The 22866-nt window shown below is 39.6% G+C and overlaps 1 protein-coding gene across 1 annotated transcript in view; it reads right to left on the bottom strand.

Annotated features, from left to right (window-relative positions):
* Window positions 1-6752: 6752 nt before the first annotated feature.
* LOC122810579 (1-aminocyclopropane-1-carboxylate synthase-like protein 1) overlaps window positions 6753-22866 on the bottom strand; it is a 790733-nt gene continuing 774619 nt past the window's right edge. Inside the window, exon 18 of the mRNA XM_044082158.1 lies at window positions 6753-7522. Coding sequence (XP_043938093.1) covers window positions 7239-7522 — 284 coding nt within the window. The 3' untranslated portion in view covers window positions 6753-7238. The remainder of the gene's footprint in view (window positions 7523-22866) is intronic.

Genomic DNA, 22866 nt, shown 5'->3' on the forward strand with positions numbered 1-22866 from the left:
ACCACTAAACCATTTTGAATTATATAAATAAATAAATAATTTCAAACAAATTAAATGAAAGAGCAATGGTATAAAATAATCTTACACACATTTGATAAAGCAGTCTCTAGCTTAAATGCTTAAATTAATGCAATAACCGGGAATCAAACCCGGATCTCCCACATGGCAGGAAAGAATTCTAACAATAAGCCATTTTGAATTTTGTAAATAAATAAATAGTTTCAGGCAAATTAAATGTAAACGCACTAATATAGAATAATCTTAGATCACTTAATAAAAATATAGCACATAATAGAGCAATATCAGGCTTAGCAATTATTAAAAACTAAATACTTAAGACATAAGAGCTCCTTGATGAAAAAAACTGACAAAACCAATAGAGGCATAAAGGCGGCTTCTTATGAATTATTTCAGTAGCTGATAAAAGCATAAGTCCTAATCTTCATTCTAAAGTCAAAGCCTATATTTAGTTCCCATTTCATAGTTCATCCATAGACACTAAAACATGATAATATAATGGAAGATATAATGAGCAGAATATAAACTATGTAACTAAAAAACTATAAACCATATTTATACTAGCTGGGCTAAGAGGTAAACTGAACAATTTTTCTATTCTTTAAAAATGGCTTGATCAGTACACTTCCATTCAATTCTGGAGGGTGGTCGGCCCACAGTCTCATAATCCACTTGGATTCCTCACGTTCAAGTCAGATTAGCTAAATCACCTTCTCTTTCATTAGGTTTTAGCTGGGATATAATCATGAAAAGAAAATTATGACCTTCATTCCTTTTTATATGGGCAAATAGTGCATTGGTTTCTTTCTTGGTCCTTATATCTGATAGATGTTTGGAAATTCTTTCTTTCATTTTCATGTTGGTTTTGCCTACATAAAAAGCAGTACAAACTGTACAGGTAGCGATATAAATCAGATTTCTACTATCAAAGTTAGCACTACCAGAAAAATAAAATACATTCCCTGTATTGGGGTGTGTGAATGATTTAGTACAATTCATTACACAGCAAGTTTTGCAACCCCCCACATTTTTTGGTTCCTATGGAACTCTCTTTTTTCATCTTTCTACCAGGACAAGGACCTGTCCCCTTCATTATAGCATAGCAGTCTTTTCAAAGTTTTCTTATTTTTGAATTGGAAGGTTGGACATGACCCTACTATACCTTTTATCTTGGTATCAGCAGTCAGAACCGGCCAGTACTTCTTAATCACTTGGCATATGGTGTTATGATCAGAACTAAAAGTCAAGCCAATTCTCATATAATTCATATCTTTTATACTGGCAGGATAGATCTCCTTTCCTGCCTTTCTGGTTGAATACAGAGGTCTTCCTTTATTATGCCTCAAACCAATGGCTTCCGCTGCATTTGAATTAACCCTCTTACTTGGATATCCTCTCTGTTCAAAATTTATCAATAAGTTATTTCATCAATAAACTCTCTTTCATCAGTACAGAGTTTAGAAATCCTAATAGTCTGATTTTCCACAATGTTATTAAAAACATGTCGAGGGTGCATACTGGTATAATGTAACATGTGGTTCTGCCACATTTGTTTGCGAAAAAGGCTGGTAGAGATACCTTCCTTCTGATTTAGTCATATAATGACATCCAAGAAATCCATTGTAACTTTAGAACTCCTACATTCAAACTTTAAAAAATCAGTAGTCTCTGTCAGATAACAAACAAAACTATCTAATTGTTTTCCATCAACTCTCCAAACAATAAAAATATCGTCAACAAAACGATTATATAGAATAAGATGTTGACTCCATTAATTCTTTGGATCTCTCATCCATTCCCTCTCCCATTGCGCTAGGACCAGATTCGCATAACTATTGGCACAGGGGGTTCCCATGGCGACCCCCCAGTTTTGCCAATAGTACCTTCCTTCATATGTAAAGATGTTATTGTTGAGAATTAGATCAAGAAGAACACAAATTAGCCTAGTGTTGATCTTTTCTTCAATAAGAAAACTCCTGATGGCTTCCACCCCATAGTCATTGGGTATAGATGTAAAAAGGCTATTGACATCCAAAGTGACCAATAATATAGACTCAAAGTCATTTACATATGCATGGTTTCATACAGTCGATGCAAAAAATCTCCTGTATCCTTAATAAATGTGTGGGCTCTGGGAATCAACTTCTTGAGTTATTTTTCAACAAACATCGACACGGGCTCAGTCAGCCATCCTCTGCCTACTACAATGGGACATAACGGAGGTGATGTTAAAGTCTTATGTATCTTTGGTAGGCCATTAATTGAAGGTATAGTAGGATGTTCAACCTCAAAAAGCTCATAAAATTCTTTATCAATAATTCTGTTCATCAGAAGATCATACAAATCATTCCTTACTCTTTGCTTTATCAAATTCAGTTCATTTTTACTAATGTCACGATAAGTCTTTTCATCAATAAACATTTCCTTCATTGAGAGAGAATAGGCTTCAGTATCCATTACTACCACTGCACCTCCTTTGTCTGCAGGTTTAATAACTATATAATTTCTCTCCTTTAATTCTTTCAATGCTTGACTTTCATCCTTAGTTAAGTTATAGAACTGTTTGCTCTTATGCATCTGCCTTATTTCAGCCACTTCTTCCTCAACAACTTGTATAAATGACTCAACCACTGGTAGATTAATGGGAACACAGGTACTAGGTTTCCTTAGGATGGTTGCATTGCCATCCTGTTTAATTTTATTATCATTCCCAAAGATATATTTCAAAGTCAGGTTTCTGCCAAATAACCTAAGGTCTAAAAGAAACTCATCAAACGATGTTAAAGTTGCTGGTATAAAACTAAGGCCTTTTTCAAGTAAACTCATTTGAGAATCTGTAAGTTGAACTTTAGATAGATTTACAACTAAAGACTGGGCTGCACAATTTTCCTTTTCTTCCTTTCTCTGCTCAGTGACCTTCCTGTTCGAGGAGACTTGTTCAGGATTAAAAAAGGGAGTTGTTCAACAATGGGTACATGTGGGGCCCCTTTCTTGGGGATTGCCCCAAAAGTCTTTCTTCTGGTTTATGACTAGGTGTTATTGCCACCTCACCTACAGTCCCTGGTGAATCAAGGGATATCATATTGTCTTCCAGGATACAAACACTACCATTAGTAACTGTATTCAAATGATTAGATCCATTTTCTTGATATACCTGGGCACTGACACAAAGTTCTTTAGGTCCAGGTGATTTTACCTTGTTTGTGGTAGAGGCAGCATGTATTTTCTCTATTACTTTTTCTTTTTCCTTTTCTTTCTCTTTGACTTTTTCTCTTATCAGTCCTTGTTTTTCTCCTGTTGTTCCTCATTGGACGACATTCCTAGGTCACTCAAACAGCTGGCCATTTTTTATATCATTAAAATCTCTTATTAGTTTATTGCTCTTAACACCTCTCAGCTTATCATAAGCCAAAAGCTTGTCTTTTAGGTTCTCCAATTTCATGAAGTCACCTTCAGAGAGATTCATGTTTTCTAATTCTTTTTGCTTGTTCTCAATTAAGGAACTAATTTCTTGTTCCTGGGGTTCAAAAAAGTCTATCAGCAGCCTCATATAACTAAAGCTGGTTTGTATGTTAATTGCTTGCCACTTCGCAAGAAGATCAGGAAATGTATTTCCATAGGTTGGCATACACCTGACTCTAAGCCCTCTGGGTATAACCTGATGATGAAGGCAGGCTTCCATATGGAAGCGCTGCCATTGAAGTCTTTTTAAGCGAAATGCTGCATTTTCTACAGTCTTAAAAACAGATTCAAATTCAAAATTATTTTCTACCATTTCAATTCTCAAATTCTCATTCTTCTTTAAGTCTAACTGTATAAGCGGGTTGCTTGTACCAGATAAAAGTCCACATGCAAATTTTCTTGCTTCCATAATATCCCGCGGTTTGTATGGAGCTTCCAACAAAACAAAACCAAAAAACAGTAGAAGAATGCTCCAATTTAGCTCGCTCAACAAAATACAACTAAAAACAAAAGATAAGCGATGCTCCACACCGTGAAACTTGACTAAATTTATTTAAGACTATGATAGCGACAAAACAACAAACAGACATACAGAGGACAAGCGCTTTCAGCTATTAAAGCCTTCTTCAGATCCACATTCAAAAACCACTTCAACATAATATAAAGCTTCTATCAGCCAATGACAAATAATATGTAAATATCATGTTTTAGCCTAACCAATAAAGGTGCTTATACAAGCAACTTCATCATCCAATGTACTTGATTATTCCAATGAACTTTACCTAACCAATAAAGGTAAAGATGTAAATCAGACTTCACTTTCCTAAATATCATTGGCTTAAGCTAGCCAATAGAAGTAAAAATGTAAATCAAACTTCTTTTCTGTATGGATCGATAGTTCACATCACATTTATATAAGAAACTACTTGCCAATATCATTTTCTAATACTCTGGTAGTTAAAATACCTATAATATGCAAAATTCACTTAATAAAAATGCACCCTTAAAAGCATATATTAAAACATAAGCAAGCCTTACATTTGCTAAAATCTAAATACTTAAAATTAATGCATTGGCTGGGAATCGAACCCGAACCTCCCAAGTGGTAGGTGAAAATTCTAGCACTAAACCATTTTGAATTATATAAATAAATAAATAATTTCAAACAAATTAAATGAAAGAGCACTGGTATAAAATAATCTTACACACATTTGATAAAGCAGTCTCTAGCTTAAATGCTTAAAATTAATGCAATAACCGGGAATCAAACCCTGATCTCCCACATGGCAGGCAAGAATTCTACCACTAAGCCACTTTGAATTTTGTAAATAAATAAATAGTTTCAGGCAAATTAAATGTAAACACACTAATATAGAATAATCTTAGATCATTTAATAAAAATATAGCACATAACAGAGCAATATCAGGCTTAGCAATTATTAAAAACTAAATACTTAAGACATAAGAGCTCCTTGATGAAAAAAAACTGACAAAACCAATAGAGGCATAAAGGCGGCTTCTTATGAATTATTTCAGTAGCTGATAAAAGAAAAAAGCATAAGTCCTAATCTTCATTCTAAGTCAAAGCCTGTATTTAGTTCCCATTTCATAGTTCATCCATAGACACTAAAACATGATGATAATATAATGGAAGATATAATGAGCAGAATATAAACTATTTATTTATTTACAAAATTCAAAGTGGTTTAGTGGTAGAATTTTCGCCTACCACATGGGAGGTTCGGGTTCGATTCCCGGCCAATGCATTAATTTTAAGTATTTAGATTTTAGCAAATGTAAGGCTTGCTTATATTTTAACATATGCTTTTAAGGGTGCATTTTTATTAAGTGAATTTTGCATATTATAGGTATTTTAACTACCACAGTATTAGAAAGTGATATTGGCAAGTAGTTTCTTATATAAATGTGATGTGAACTATCGATCCATACAGAAGAGGTGGTGTTTGATTTACATTTTTACTTCTATTGGCTAGCTTAAGCCAATGATATTTAGGAAAGTGAAGTCTGATTTACATCTTTACCTTTATTGGTTAGGTAAAGTTCATTGGAATAATCAAGTACATTGGATGATAAAGTTGCTTGTATAAGCTCCTTTATTGGTTAGGCTAAAACATGATATTTACATATTATTTGTCATTGGCTGATAGAAGCTTTATATTATGCTGAAGTGGTTTTTAATGTGGATCTGAAGAAGGCTTTAATAGCTGAAAGCGCTTGTCCTCTGTATTTCTGTTTGTTGTTTTGTCGCTATCATAGTCTTAAATTGTTTTGTCAAGTTTCACGGTGTGGAGCATCGCTTACCTTTTGTTTTTAGTTGTATTTTGCTGAGCGAGCTAAATTGGAGCGTCCTTCTACTGTTTTTTTTTTTTCTTTTATACCCCTGACGACCTGACATCAGGGAAGGGGCGACAGCGGCTGATGCAAGACCCAAGACTTTGGAATTCAGGCCGGCTGAGGGCAACCTGCCAGCAGGATTACCCAAATGTAATGACTACAACAGTGAAACACGAAGAACATCCCTAATGTTTCACAGGGATTTTCTACAGGGAGATGCTCTTAAAAGATTAACAATGAAATTCAAACAAAGAAAAAAATGCATTAAAATGCAACTTAATAAAGAACCCCCTCATGGAATTCAATACATGTATATAAAAGCAAATAAAGGGATGATTAAGAGTTCTTCCTTTAAGTGTAGAAGTGTTGTGTTAAACCAGAAATGTATATGTTGTTTCCACGTTCAGCTGTGGCAGATGTTCTTATATGGACTACTGCATAAGATGAATTCAAGGTTGCCTCAGTTGTAAATGATCATTCCTGGCCCTTCTGACCAAATGTTTGCTGCTGTGTTACAGAAACTGCTGGATGGTAGGAGGCAAAAATCATGTCACGCAGTCATGGGATACAATACTTGATGTATAGAAGCAAAAATACAAACAGTAGTCATCTTTGATTAAACACTAAAAGAACATGTCACAGCAAAATAAAAAAAGTGACACTATTTTATCTGTAGCACTGTGATGTAATGTAGTGTGGACAATAGGCCTACCTGGAGTAAAAGCAGGCTAAAATCTTACATTGTTTTTTTGCACTCAGCAGACTTTCTGATGCCAATATAATATGAAGCAAATTTTACAAGATTCAGGAAGCGGTCAATTCAGGAAAAAAACAGACAGGAACTAAAAGAGTATAAAATCAAGACGTAATTACAGGAAAGAGCACCCTTATACAGAAATTTTAGAAGTTGCAGTAGATCGATTTCAATGGTATATTTAATGTTTGTTATGATGTATTAATTTTTGTAATCATTCTCTCAATCTAGTGTTTCTCAAAATTGAGACAGCATTTTGAATACTGCAAAGTGCTCCTGACTGTACTTTTTCAAATTAAACAACTGAAAGGAAGTAAAGTTAATTTATCAGGTCCAGGTGCTCCTGAGGAAATAAATCACATTTCATAATATATGATTTCAAGTTAAAATTTCCAGAAGTTCTGTTACATCTTCTCTATCATGTATCACCACCAAGAAGTGGATACAGTTTTTTTTTTTTTACAAGCAGCATTTCCAATACATTTATTGTTTTATTTTACTTACATTAAAAACAATCCTCTAAAGGAAACACTGGGAAAGGGAGGCTTTGGCAAAGAACCATGCCTTCATATAAAACCCTAGCCTTCATATAAAACCCCATACTATTTTGTATGGAAGGTAAAGATCATAGTACACATTAGACTGCCATCTACTTTCCTGCCAATCGACTAAACACTTCAAACACTTCTGGATTGTCTTGGGCAAATTGTTCCACAGTGTGCTTTTGCAACCAGTCAGAAGATTGCATTTGTCTCTTCAAGAGACCAATGAGACCATCAAGTCCAGGGGCTTTTTCCTGTGAGGAAGGATGCAGTACTGTTTCCTCCACAATGTCAGCTTTGCATTCAGCATCTAACTGGCTCAACAGCAGCTTGTCTTCTGATTGCATTTCCTGCTCCACTTCTTTTAACACCTTTTGCAACCTCTGCATGCCTGGAAAAAAAAACAATATTCTTTGTTTTACTAATGTCTGACTTCAGAGTGGCATGATGAGCTAAATTAATGCCAGCTCATGAAAGTAAATACTACTAACATCTTTCAAATGAAAGAATGCACTACGGGAATCCCATATCTGCTTTATCTTTTTAAATGCAGACCTGCATAGGAAATTAAATTTTGACAATACAAAAACATTAAATGCCATCTTAAACAGTAACTACACTTAAAAAATTCAGAATAAGAAAACTGGAACAACTGAAAGCAAGTATGAAGAAAATAAAAGGCACTGGTCACAGTCAAATTCTTGACAACACAACCACACAAGGACAAACCATTATGGTACAGGGAGCTTCATCACAAAGATATGCAGATTACTGTGAAACAGGTCAAATTGGCTCTGTCTGAGGCAGAATTAGAGAGTACCAAAGGGTTTCACACATAATTAGCAAAGTCTAAGATGGTGGACACGCACTAGCTTCAGCCTTACTTGGGATTGTGACAATGTGAGGTATTGCCAACTATGCCAGTAGAAGTAGGGAAGTGGATGTGTAATGTACGCCAGCACAGCTAGCTGGAATTTTGTAAATAATTATATGTCACTCGTATATCAAACCGATTTGTACAGATGCTTGTGTTGAAAAATGTATTTGTAAAGCTACTTGTCTTAAAAATGTACCAAAAGAGTGCCCTACTGGGTAGAAAAAGAAATATACATGCATTATTGTAACTGTTTAAATGTACGTTTTAACAGAGGATACTGGAAAAGAAGAGGTTAATCTCAATCCACCTGACTTTGAAAATATTCTGAAATTAAATTACCGGGCCTAGGCCATAAAGATTGTATCTTATAGTTCTCAATGCAGAGACAAAGAGTCTGTACTAGGAAGCTTTCTGCATTGTCTTTGGAGGGAACTAATAATTACTCTGGAAGGGTGGAGGTTTGAAATTGTTTTACGACTTCCAGGAGCTGCAGCAGATCTTAGCAAAGCTCTGTGTGTGTGTGTGTACATCTTTGCACATATGTACTAAATCCTGACAGCTTCTAGCCAAAGGGTGTAGCTTGGGAACCAGAAGTCATATGACCAGATGTATGTGATATCATTCTGTACTCTAGGACAAAAACAATGTTTAATACTTAGGTTCATAGGTAGGTACTAGGCTATCTGTTCGAAGGCATTTATAAGCCTAGCCAGAATGTGTTGGCTTTCGCCGCCCCCTTAGATTAGTTCCCTGTGCCTCAGTCCAGCAGAGCCACTGAAGTGATCCCCGGGGTAAACTTTCTGTTTCCCATCCAGTCGTCAAGGTTTCTCTTGAAGAGTGCTAGCGAGGAGCTCTGCCTAATTTAGATTGGAATCTTGTTTCAAAGCATGGGAAGTCTCTGGGACAGGAATATATCCCTCCAGCACATCCTATTTATTGTTGTGGTGAGGTTGAGATCCCTAGAGTGTGTGGCTCGAGGGGATAAGGTTTTCTTTAGGTGGAGCATGTCCATCAATTCTGGGTTGGACATGGCCTTATATGTCAGGCAGAGATCACCTCTGAGCAGGCGGTATGCAATCGAGTACAGCTGGAGTTTCTTCAGTCGAGCTGCATAGGGCATCTGTTTGAGGCCAGTGATCCTCTTGGTGAGGTACTTCTGTGGTCTTTCCAACTGTTGCAGGTATCTTGTAAGGTACATCCCAAATGGGCCATTGTACTCTATGATGGGTCTGATGAGTGATGAGTAGAGGGGCACAATGACCTCTTTTGATCTGGATGCAAACCCTTTTGTGATTAGGTGGGCCACATAGGTTTTTTTAACCACTTTGGCAATGTGATTATCAAAGGAGATTACTATCTACTTGGGTCCCCAGATCCCTTATTACGTTTTCCGTACTTAGGGACTACCACCTATGTGGTAGTTTGTGGGTACTTTATTTCCAAAGGGAATAACTATGCACTTTTTGGCATTAGGCTTGAGGCCATGATTTTGACACCAGGTATCCGTCTCAGTGAGACCATTTTGGAGGATGTCTGTGTTAGCCGGTGAGTCAATTATAGCCCCTAGTTTGCAGTCGTCTGCGAACTTGGTCAGCCATAGTCCTCCTGTGCTTGAGAAGTATATGCCAAACAGGGAGGGATCCTAGGACTGAGCCCTGGGGAATGCCACTTGTAACCGGTTTACAGTCGGACCTAGCTCCCACAACTCTCACCATGTGGGTTCTGTCCATGAGCCAACTGGCAACCCATCTTGTGACATAGGGGTTTATGTTCAGGCTGGTGAGCTTATAATACCAGAATGAGGAATACTGTCAAAGGCCTTTGCGAGGTCAAGGTAGGCTGTGTGTACCACCGTTCCCTCATCTATAGCCTTGGTAACTGTCTCAAAGAAGTCCACCAGGTTTAGGAGGCATGATCTGCCCTTAACAAAGCCGAACTGGGTAGGGTCCAGTGTTTGGAGGTTCCCAATGTCTCTGTTAATGAGTTCAATGATGATGCGCTTTATAGCCTTGCAGACCAAGCTAGTCAGGCTTATAGGGCGATAGTTCCCTCGGTCTGTTGTGGCTCCACCTTTGTGGAGTGGAATAACTGTTGCTGTGCACTACTTTTTGGGTATGTAGCCTGTGGAGAGGCTGAGTTTGAACAGTGTTTTTAGGTGAGGGGTTAATTCGTCTTTGAGTTTGTGTAGGATGCAGCCTGGGACACCGTCCGGTCCTATTGATGCTCTGCTTTTGGCTTTGGAGAGGGCTATTTTAACCTGAGTGTCTGTGATTTCAGGGTCTCTACATTCTTCTGGTATGGTTATGGGCCTTTTTGGGGGTTAGAGGGGAGTGAAGTTTGCACTGAACCCGTCTGCCAGGATGTTGGCAATATCAGTTGGTTGTGTATTTTGTGCCATTCTGCACTAACTCCAGGCAGATCTGAGCATTGCCACTTAGACTCTTGACATAGCTAAAGAATGCCTTGTGGTTATCTTTGGAGTCCTTGGCAGGTTTTCTTTCAAAGTTCGCCTTGGACGATTTTATGAGGGATCGTAGTTTCTTGCTGATACTGATCAGGGATGTCTTCTCTTCTTGGGATTTTACTCTTTTCTGTACTAGTTTCTTCCTTCTATTGTATAGCTTGTTTATGGCAGGGGTCCACCAGACTGGTTTCCTTTTCTTGGAGGAGTGAATCTTGGTTTTGCTTGGGATAGCACGATCCATGCATTCTTGTAGGTGCCCGTAGAATGCATTAGTAAAGGATTTTGCAGCTTGGACAGCGTTATCCTTTAGCATGGGGGCTTTGAAACTTTCCACCTCTGTCTTAAGTAACGTGAAGTTTGCTTTTAAAAAGTTTTTCACAGTGATTTCCTTGTCCCGGGGTGCGGGGTGGAATGTGGATATCCAAAGTGATCTGTTTATGGTCAGATCTAACCAGCGAGGGGTTGACCTCCGGTGTGGAACACCGGTTGCCCATGTTGGTGATGACCAGGTCCAATATGTTGTCACCTCTGGTGGGAGTGTTGATCAATTGTTCCAGGGTGTTTGAGTTTATAAATTCTAGGAAATGTTGGGCAAGGGAGTTAGTACTTGAGTAGTTTTCCCAGTTAATGTTTGGGTAGTTGAAATCACCCAATATTAGGGTGTTTGATAGGACCTTTATGTTACCCAGTGGTTCCAGAAATGCAGAATGGAGATCCTGGGACATGGTGGGTGATCTGTAGCAGCTACAATCTGAATTGCAGTTTTGCTCGTTGTTAGTTGCATGTGGATAATCTCTGAAGCACCGTGCTGTGCCACAAACCTGGAGGTGTGGGTATCCTTGATGAATATGGATACTCCCCCACCTTTTGTATTTCGGTCCGGGTTCTGTGGCCGAAATGTATACGAGTTGTAGCCTGGTAGTGCTGGGGTGGTCTCTGGAGCCTTAAACCAGGTTTCTGTGACTGCCTATATATTGATTTTCTCCATACTGAGGAGTGCCTCCAGTGCATGCATTTTGAGGTTTAGACTTCTGGTACTGAGTAGTATTACCCTCAGATTTTTGTTACTTGTGCTATTTACAGCGGTGGGTTTGTCTTTTGAGCCTTGCCTAAAAAAAGGCGGTATGGGGTGGCAAGAGCCTTGGCCAGTATTCGAAAGCCTAAGGGTGACAGGTGCAAGCCATCTCTTGCGAAGCAGTGTGGCTTGTCGAGCATGTCATCCCAGGCAGACAGACACTGGATCCCCTTTGAATGACACCAGAAACTTAGCCAGTTGTTGAAATTGATAATTTTTTTCTTTATATCGTGGTATCATTCTTGGTGAGGGCAGGATGCTACTCAGGGTCATACCAGCCTGGCCTACGTGATCAGAGAGCCCTTCCATGTCTCTTTTCAAGTAGTCCAGGGAGGTATGGCTCAGGTGATTCACACCAACATTGACAATGACAGAGTCGTATTTGTACTTGTTTTGGAGTGACCTGAGTGCTTGTGTTATGTGGCGGATCCTGGCAGCTAACAGTAACCTTCTCCTTATTCAGCCTAGTGAGTGGGACATCAGTGTGCCTGACTATAGCGTCACCTATTACTAGTATGTTGGGTATGTCATTTTGCCTTGAGGGCTGTGATTGTGTGGCACACTGGTTTTGTGAAGTATGTGTTTCATGGCTTGTGTTGGGGGTGGAGGTTGCTTGGATGTCTGCTTTGGAGGGATCTGTTGCTTTTGCAGATTTTTATTTAGAGCCTCCGAGTATGTTTTTGTGTATTTACATGTGTTTTTACTGGTGCTGGTTTAATGGGTCTATATGACACTGGTGGTGTGTTGCCAGTATTTCCCTTCTCTTCTTGACTGTCTGATCCAGTCTTGGGTTGAGAAAGCTTAGCCTCCAGTTTGTCTATATAACTGCATCTCTTGCATGTATTAGTGTTTGGTGCTAGGAGGAGAGGGTTGTCTGTGTACATGATGCAGTTGTTACATTGCCTCAAAATGCCCAGATTCACCAGTTGGACTGGAGAGTACACCTGAAACTGCCCTTTGGACATGCCTGGATAGGTACAGTAAACTGTCTTACTGAATGGCTGGTAAGGTCGAATAGAGAGCCTTGTCCTTCTGTAGTGCTAGGGTTTATAAAGTACAGTTGTGTACACTTACCATAAATGTAGATGTTCAAGTGTATTCACTATTCCAGTCATTACATTTGGGTAATCTGCTGGCAGGTTGCCCTCAGTCGGCCTGAATTCCAAAGTCTTGGGTCCTGCGTTGGTTGCGGTCTTCTTTTCCATGATGTCAGGTTGTCAGGAGTATAAAACATGCAGCCGATGCCATTTTCTTTACTTTTTCTTGCCCCCGATGTCAGGTGCCCCCAGAAAGGTAGCAAAAACATATATCTATATATATACATGCATCAATATAAACTTTACCTTCATCTACAAGCAAATACACCACATAGGTTGCAGAAGATAGATAAGGAAAGATAAACTCCAGAATGACAGGGGGATGGCAGGAGGGCAACCTGGACTGCAACAGTGAATACACTTGAACATCTACATTTACGGTAAGTGTACACAACTGTACTATGTTCTTTGTGTTTCACTGCTGCAGTCATTACATTTGGGTAGAATCCCAAAGCTATGTTTGGCAGGCTGGAGCTAAACAGCGTTGGGTGCAGCTATACGGCCCTGCACTGCAGTGGCAAAGCCTGCCTTGGACTTAGAATAGAGAGGCAAATGATAATGCTTTGTGAAGGTGTGGACAGGACTCCAAGTAGCAGCCTCTAGAATGTCTTTGGTTAGTACTCCTCTGAGAAAGGCTGCTGAAGTAGCTGCAGCTCTGGTGGAACGAGACCTAATGCTCTTGGGCACAGGTTTACCATGGTGTAAGTAGCAGAAACGGATGCAGTGGCTTATCCACTTTGAAATTGTCTGCTTCGTAAGAGCCTTTCCTTCTGATCCTGCAGCATATGACACTAGTAATTGCTCAGTTTTTCTTAGAGCTTTAGTCCTGCTCAAAAAGAATCTTAGATGCCTGTGTACGTCCAAGGAATGCAGAATTCTCTCCCCCTTGTTCTGCGGATTTGGATAAAAGGTTGGCAGATGAATTGTTTGGTTAAGAGCCACAGTGGAAACCACCTTAGGCATAAAAGTAGGATTTGTCCTCAGAGACACCCTGTCTGGGTAAAATATGATAAAAGGCTCTACAGCCATGAAGGCATGTAGCTCTAATACTCTTCTTGCTGAAGTAATTGCTAGTAGCAGAGCTGTTTTCCATGATAAGAACTTTATATCAGCGGTAGCAGCTGGTTCAAATGAGTGCAGGGTGAGCTTTTCCAACACATAATTGAGGTCCCATGCAGGTAATAGTGATCTTCTAGGAGGCCTTAAATTTTTAAGATACTGCTTTAGTAAAGGATGAGAAAAAAATGGTGGCTCTGTACTGTAATGAGCTGAAATGGCAGAGGCATGGATTTTAATTGATGAGAAATATAGGCCTTGGTCAAGCATCTCAGTTAAGTATTGTAACATCTGAGGAATATTTGGTTCTGCTGTATTGGTTCCTTGTGCTTGATTCCAAGCACAGAATCTCTTCCATTTGTCAGCATAAGATTTCCTAGTACTAGGCCTTCTGGCTTCCAAAATGACATCCATCACAGCTTTACTGAGAGGTGTTGTTTGTATAACTACATGATCAGCCATGCTGCCAGGTTCAGTGTCTGTAGTTGATTGTGCAGGACCTGACTGCTTTGCTGGGACAGTAGTTGAGGTCTTTGAGGTAAGGTCCAAGCTGGGTATTGAGACAAGTTCCTTAGGATTGGGTACCAGTGCTGGCGGGGCCAGTCCGGGGCAATTAGTATCATCTTTGGTTTCTCTTGTCGGACTTTTAGAAGGACCTTGGGGAGAAGAGGCAGAGGAGGAAAGGCGTAAACTGATAGGTTTTTCCAACTGAAGGATAGGGCGTCCACTTTCCATGCTTGTCTGTGATTAGTCCTTGTGCAGAATCTTTTCAATTGATAATTTTGAGGAGAGGCAAATAGATCTATGTCTCGGCTCCCCCATTTCTCTGTTATCATGCTGAAAACTTGTGGATTTAGTTTCCACTCGTGAGGATCCATAAGGTTTCTGCTTAAATCGTTTGCCAGTTTATTTTGTTTTCCTGGCAGGAATTGATTTTGAAGATGTATTCAGTAGGTCAAAGCTGTGTCCCACAGTGCCATGGCTAATCTGCAAAGGGGGTATGAGTGTGTGCCCCCTTGCTTGTTTATATACCACATGACTGTGGTGTTGTCTGTCTTTATCAGTAGTCCTGGATGAAGTAAGTCCTTGAAGGCTGTTAGGGCATTTTGAACAGCTAGCATCTCTTTCTGGTTGATATGCAGATGCATTTGTTTTGGGGTCCATATGACCTGAATGCATCTTCCTGTGATGTGGGCCCCCCAGGCATAATCTGATGCGTCTGTTGTTAAGGTTTGGCCTGCAGGGGGGAGAGTGAAGGCCCGTCCCATGTTTTGGTGACATGCCTTTGCCCACCATAGAAACTCCTGTTGTAGGCAGGGAATGAGAGGAATCATTGCTTCTAGACTGTGTGAATGTTGATTCCATAAACTTTTTAGGTACCATTGTAGTTTCCTCAGTCTCAGTACGCAGTATTGCATATAGAATTAGTAGGATGCAGGATGCCATGAAGCCCAGAGCCTTCAGAATTTGTCTTGCAGATAACTGGGTTTTGGTTGCCATCAGTTTGAAGTAAGTAGTCAGTTGCCTTTGTCTGGCGTGAGGTAAGCCATCTGAGCAGTTGTATTCAAGCTTGCACCCAGGAATGTTATCTTTTGAGAGGGTACCAGTTGTGATTTCTTTTTGTTTACTGTGTACCCTAGGCATGTTAAAAGCCTTTTCACAAATGCCAGGTGATGAAGAAGAGTGTCCTTGTTCTCTGCTTGAATGAGACCGTCGTCCAAATAAGGATATATTTGTATACATTTTTGTCTGCAAAATGCGATTACTGGTGCCATGCACTTTGTAAAGACCCTGGGCGCAATAGATAAGCCAAAGGGCAGTGCAGAGAATTGGTAATGCATTAAGCCAGCCTTGAATCTGAGGTATCTTCTGCACAATTGTCTTATTGGGACATGCAGGTATGCCTCTTTTAGGTCTAAAGTCACCAGCCAAGCATTCTTGCCCAGCATGGGCAGAAGCTCCTGCAAAGTCAGCATTTTGAATTTTGGAATATCCAGGTATGTGTTCAAAATCGATAAATCCAGTATTGGCCACCAGGCCTTGTTCTTTCTGGGTACCAAGAACAGTCTTGAGTAAAAACCTTGTCCCTTTTCCTGTTCTGTTACTGTCTGAATGGCCCCCATATCCATGAGGGACGTAACCTGTTGCTGTGCCTCTGCCCATTGATTTTTTGGCAGATCTGGCCAACCATCTGCCATTGGCAGAGTGTGGAAATGAAATCTGTATCCCTGTGATACAATGTTTAGTATCCACTTGTCCTGGGTTATTAACTGCCAATTTTGAGCAAAAAGTGCTAGTTTTCCCCCTATGGGTGCTGCCAAAAGATAAGTGCTTGGTGAAGGCAGAGGGAAGTCATTGGGATTGCTTTCTGTAGGTTTGCACTTTATCTCCTCCAGATTTGGAGGTGGAAGTGCCCCATTGCTTTGACCTGTATGAATCTTGCGCCTGGTATCTGGAACCCTTAGGGCATCTGGATTTGCCCCTTTGAGCTCTGTCTGACACAGGAAAGGACCAGTTTTTTGTAGGCCAGTGTATACTGAATCTTGGTGGGTGCACTTGTAAAAAGTCTTTAACAGTTTGCATAGACTTAGCTTTATCTTCCATTTTCTTTAAAACCTCTTCTGCCTTAATACCAAACAGAGAATCATGCTGTAAAGGTGCATCTAGATATTTTGCTTTAACATGATCAGGCAAATTCTGTTCCTTTAACCAGGCATGTCTCCTAATCACAGATCCAGTAACTGCGGCCATGCAGGAGGCCTCTAAGGAATCAAAACCACATTGCAAAATATGCTTTCCAACTTGTTCAGCTGCATGCACTAATTCCTGCAATTCTTTATTTTCTGCACATTCTGAAATCATCATCATTTTCTGTTTCAGCAATCCCATAACATGTTGTTGGTACTTAAGCATATGAAATTGACAGCTTAAGGCCCTGATTGCCGAGATTGCAGGTGTATAAACCTTTTTTCCCCATCTGTCCAGTGCCCTTGAATCTCTGTCAGAGGGGGTAGGATTTTTTGCTGTTGAGGCCTTAACTCCATTTGGACCCTGTGAAATAGTTTCAGGATCAGCAGCAGGGTTTCTAAATAAAAATGTATGCGAGTGAAGGACCCTGTAGTATCTGTCAGGCTTACTGGGAGCCAGAGGTAAGGAGTCAGGGGTCAAGCTTGACTCCGAAAACACATCATCCACAATGTCTAAAACAGGGGGAATGGCTAAAGGCCTGTGCTGAGGAAGAAGGAAATCCCTGAGCCTCTTTTTTGATTCTGAGAAGTCTCGACTCTCCCAGTGAAAATGCTCCCTCAAAGTATGCAAGGGTTCTCCAAATTAATAATCCTCAGGAGGAGATGCAGATGGAATAGACTCCTCAGCATCAGAATCCTCATAGGGAGGTAAAGATAATTCCTGATCAGAAGAGAAATCAGATGAAATAGAAACCTGATCTGAAGATTCATAATCAGTGTCTTGCCTAGGCCTCTCATCAGGAGGGGGATGGGTACCCCTGATCAACGTAATAAGATCTTCAGCCATTTTGATCATTTGTTTTTAGGCATAGAGGCCTGTGCACGTGGCTCATATGTCATATTTTTAGTCTTAGAAGTTGCTTTTGTCTTTGGTTTTTGCAACTTTTGTCGGTTTGCTATACAAATGTTGAGGTCTGAATACACCCTCAGAAGCCAGTGCCTGCTCAGTGGCTCCGGACCTATCCGAGGGAGATATATCTGTCGGTCCAATACCTTGAGTTTTTTGCGGCATGCCGGACTCCACATGGGTGTCAGTAGAGGCCTGCAACTCGAGGGTAGTGGGTATCAGGGGCTGCGAAAGCGCCTGACTGAGTACCGGCGAACCGGCGACTGGCTTAGGAGAAGCTTCGTCGGTTTTGGATCTCGACTGCCTTTCTTCTGTCCTTTTCTTTGCATTTTTTATGTACTCCGGTAGTCGGATTACTATCCGACGACATTTCTGGGTAATTAAATCTGTTTCCAAAATATTTTGATGCAAAAATATACTGACGCTTAATAGTGAGTTGGTTAAATCTAGCACAAAACCAACAGCCAGGCACATTGTGATCAGGGCCTAGGCAAGGAATACAGTATAGATGGAAATTCTTATGAGGTATTTGCTTTCCACAAGTAATACAATTATTAACTTTTTCTGACATCCATAAAAAGCAAGAAAACGTTCCCCCAACGGGGTACTTAGCTTTAGTGAAGACTTAGGTTTTGAAACTCAAACTCGAATATTTCAGTAGTCGGCTGACCGGCACTTGCAAAATGCTTCTGCTTCAGGCACCGCGCGGCAAGAAAGACTAAAGAAAATGGCATCGGCTGCTTGTTTTATACCCCTGACGACCTGACATCATGGAAGAGTAGACAGCAACTGACGCAGAGACAGAGTCTTTAGAATTCAGGCCGACTGAGGGCAACCTGCCAGCAGATTACCCAAATGTAATGACTGCAACAATGAAACACGAAGAACATGTGCTTGCTATGAGTTTTGAGCAAGTGCCGGGCTGGGAAATGAATGGCTTAAGTGTTTAAGTTGAAAGTTTGTCTAGTTCCAAGGGAAAAATTGAAGAGGAGACTTTATGGAGCCGGGAATAGTTATACCCTAGCTAACCGGTGCTGCCCGGCATGCAAAACTGGGCAAATGCATTTTTTACAGCAGGGAAATGAAAGAGATAGAAATTAGCCCAAAACGGCCAATAAACTACTACATTCTGACCTGAAACCACTCCCCCAGGGACAGATAGGCTGCTCAAAGCTCCCCAGTCTGACAGGTGAACAGACAAACTTCCTTCTATCCAAGTAAGGTATGGGCAAACACAGAGATCTGTAACACAGCCCTGAATTCAGCACTAACTTGAAAACTGGACTACACTAGACTAGAAAGGCGGGAAACAAGTATATATATATTTTTTTTCAGAAAATAAAGCAGATACAATCAAAAAAACACTTGAAATGCGCATAAAAAGATGCTTATTGTTATATATCTCAGTTCAGAGTTGTAGTCAATGCCCCTAGTAATACAGTAAAAGCAGATGAATAAAGTGCAACTTTAGATATATATATATATATATAAAACAATATATATATATATATATATATAAAAAAATATATATATATATATATATATATATATATATATATATATATATATATATATATATAAAACAAACAATAGAAAATGAACAATCTGATTTAAACAAGTTACCCAATTAACCAGAAATGAACTCAAAACTGAGCCCTGTTCCAGCAGTCTTCAATCAGACAAGTTCTAACTGCACACTCCCGCTACTAGGATAAAGCGGAACCTTCTCCAAAAAAGATGGCCTGGATCAGTGCTCAAGTTATACAAACAAAGCTAGATTCAGCAGGCCTGAATCTGGTCCTATGCTACAGCAACAAGGTGCAGCAATTTCAGAAAGAAACAGTTCGAATAAGCAGGCACAATAAGCCTGTGACCACAAATTTCCAGCTCAGAAGGGCAAAATCCAGCCTCTCCTCCCACAAGAGTGCAGACCACAAACCTTCTTAATGTAGAATAACTGGCCTGAAGCCCAAGTACTTAAACCAGAACTAATACACTTTTAGAATAGCAGACACTGAGCTTTCAATCAGCAATTCCCAGCTTAGAAGGATGTAAGCTACCTGTCCTGCCACAACAGTGCAGACCACAAACCTTCTTAATGTAAAACAACCGGTATCAATCCCAAGTGCTTAAACCAAAAGACTTAGAACAACAGTTACAATTTAATCAGGCTACTACCAAGCAGCAATAAGTGCAGCAGAATAAATAAAATTGAGTACTTTTAAGAAGAGGCAAAAGCAAAATAAAGGAGGAGGAAACACAAATAGAGTAAAAGCAGATGATTTTTTTTGTTTGTTAGTAAAGTGCAAGGAGAGATGAAGGAAGAACCTAAGAGGGTTGGCCTTCTCAAATCTTCTCTCTGTATTATGTAGAGTGAACACTAGACTCAAAATATGATCTCACTGTATTCAGTTAAGTGAGCAAATGAGATGGACTCAGGAGGAGTGTTCAAATAGAGACTAAAAGGAGGGGCAGGCAATTCCAGAGCCACCAACACTAACACCAAAACAAGAACAGAGAGGGTGGGTGGGGACAAACAAGAAGAATAAGTACAGTTGTACAGATTAAAGAGATATTAAATCAAAATGCAGATAAAAAATGAGAATAAACACTTATCTTTTCTCAATATCACAGCTGGCAGTAGGTCAAGCTCTCTGCAGCAGCCTGAGCAATAGGTATATCTGATTTAAAACACGGGACAGAAACCAAACAGTACAGATGCAGGAATACTTTGGCCTGCTTAAACTAGTTCTGAAAACATACTACCACTAAGCAAAGAGACAAGGCCTCCAGACAAAGGATTTCACTACAACTGAGGTCAACACTAAGAGAATATACAGCTATAACACACAAGAAGAAGAATAAGTACAGTTGTACAGATTGCAGAGATATTAAATCTAAATGCAGACAAAAATAAGAATAAACCCTTATCTTTTCTCAATATCACAGCTGGCAGTAGGTCAAGCTCTCTGCAGCAGCCTGAACAACAGGTATATCTGATTTAAAACACAGGACAGAAACCAAACAATACAGATGCAGGAATACTTTGGCTGGATTAAACTAGTTCTAAAAACTTACTGCCACTAAACAAACAGACAAGGCCTCCAGACAAAGGATTTCACTACAACTGAGGTCAACACTAAGAGAATATACAGCTATAACACACAAAAAAAGAATAAGTACAATTGTACAGATTACAGAGATATTAAATCAAAATGCAGACAAAAATGAGAATAAACACTCATCTTTTCTCAATATCACTACTGGCAGTAGGTCAATTCAAGCTCTCTGCAGCAGCCTGAGCAACAGGTATTTCTGATTTAAAACACAGGACAGAAACCAAACAATACAGATGCAGGAATACGTTGGCTGGATTAAACTAGTTCTGAAAACTTACTGCCACTAAGAAAACAGACAAGGCCTCCAGACAAAGGATTTCACTACAACTGAGGTCAACACTAAGAGAATATACAGCTACAACAGACAAGAAGAATAAGTACAGTTGTACAGATTACAGAGATATTAAATCAAAATGCAGACAAAAATGAGAATAAACACTTATCTTTTCTCAATATCACAGATGGCAGTAGGTCAAGCTCTCTGCAGCAGCCTGAACAACAGGTATATCTGATTTAGAACACAGGACAGAAACCAAACAATACAGATGCAGGAATACTTTGGCCAGATTAAACTAGTTATGAAAACTTACTGCCACTAAGAAAACAGGCAAGGCCTCCAGACAAAGGATTTCACTACAACTGAGGTCAACACTAAGAGAATATACAGCTATAACACACAAGAATAAGAATAAGTACAGTTGTACAGATTACACAGATATTAAATCAAAATGCAGACAAAAAATGAGAATAAACACTTATCTCTTCTCAATATCACAGCTGGCATTAGGTCAAGCTCTCTGCAGCAGCCTGAGCAACAGATACATCTGATTTAAAACGATGAAGTCTCATTGCAGTCTGTTTTTGGAACCTGACAGAGAAGGACCCCTCACCTACTTCATTTTGCCTTGCTCTAGTAAGTGAACCAGGCTATAGTAATTCTTTAAATCAGGCATGAAAATATAGTGAGATTAGTTCTGAATCTGCGTAAATCTATTAATCTGTGTTATTTTAATATTTCCTGTGACTGAAAGTCTGGTGTTTACTGTAAATAGATATTTAGTACTTTCACGTTCATTTTTTATTTATTATTAAATGTATTTAAACTTTTTATTGTGGCTGGTCTTTTACAGAATATTTCAATCTCTGAGAGTACTTAAATATATTTGGTGAGAGCTCTGGCTGCTGCTGAAAGCCTTGCTGTTGGTTAAACTACCATTTTTATTAAAATTAATTTCACTCAGTATACTTGGGTACCCTTGCAAGAGTCTTAGAGTAGCTGGCTTTGGAGTGTCTGGTGGTAGTGTAACTACCTTATAGTTAGGCAGGAGGAGGCATAAGTAATAAATCTGTGCCTGCCTTTCCCCGGTGTGTGTGTGTGTGTGTGTGTGTCAAAATCAAGAGTGTGTGCTTAAGCTGTTTGGAGCAGGGACACGAAGCACTGGTTTCACAGAGAGGGTGCTGGAGAATTTGGCTCGGACACTCAGCTGAGGTCTCAACACTATAGCTGTGCCAGTGGGGAGTCTTACTGGGGACCAGGAGGGAGACAGATAGTGAAATCCAGACCCCAGACTGAATGTGTTCCCTTTGTGCACTTAAGGGAAATTGTGCTTGATGCAGGGAGCTGCATCTGTAAATACTGAGCGTAATCTATTTTTGTTCCAAGTGGACATCCCTCTCAAGTGTCAGTGGCGAGGATTGAGGCTCCTTGATTACTGGCCCAGAGTGGGGTCGTCACAGTGCTAATTAGCAAATCCCAGATAAGTCTTGACACAGAAAAGTAACACGCTATACTTATTAATCAGATATCTATCACCTTCAATATGTGGGGAATATATTCTGTATCAAAACTTGAAGAAAGAAAAAAAGTCCTCCAAATCAAATGCAGCAATGACACAGTGATAACCCAAAATGAGACTGAAATGTATAAGCAGTATAAAGTCTTGCTTTTTACTGACTACATCTGTACCATACAGTTCTACTTACAGGTGAATTAGACCAAATCAGTTCAAGGGAATCTGCATGCATTTCTGAAAAAATATGGCAAAATTGTACTTCAAGAGTCTTTTCTCATGTTTAGTTCCTCTCATTTTTCATTTCTTTTAATATACCTCCCCCAGAAGGTGACCAGATATGGTCTTTAGAAGGACAGAATGGTTCTTTCTTGAACTATGACTCAGCTATGGCACAAAGATTCAAATAAGGTTAAAAATGCATGCATCTGCTAGTCTGCCCTTTTGCTTATACTAAGTGACTCTTGTATCATGCATTTGTGCTTAAAACTGAAGTAGTATGAATTACTAGGTTTACTTTTGGCTTACATATTTGGAAATACTACACCCAGCAAAACACAGACTTGCATACCTATAGCATACATGCCACTGTAGTATATATAGGAAAGTAGCACTTTTTTTCATTGCGTTGTACATCATAATACCTGATGTGGCAGCTCTGCC

The sequence above is a fragment of the Protopterus annectens genome, chromosome 9.part0 (assembly GCF_019279795.1).
Source record: "Protopterus annectens isolate FY-2018-M chromosome 9.part0, PAN1.0, whole genome shotgun sequence".
Lineage (NCBI taxonomy): Eukaryota > Metazoa > Chordata > Ceratodontiformes > Protopteridae > Protopterus > Protopterus annectens.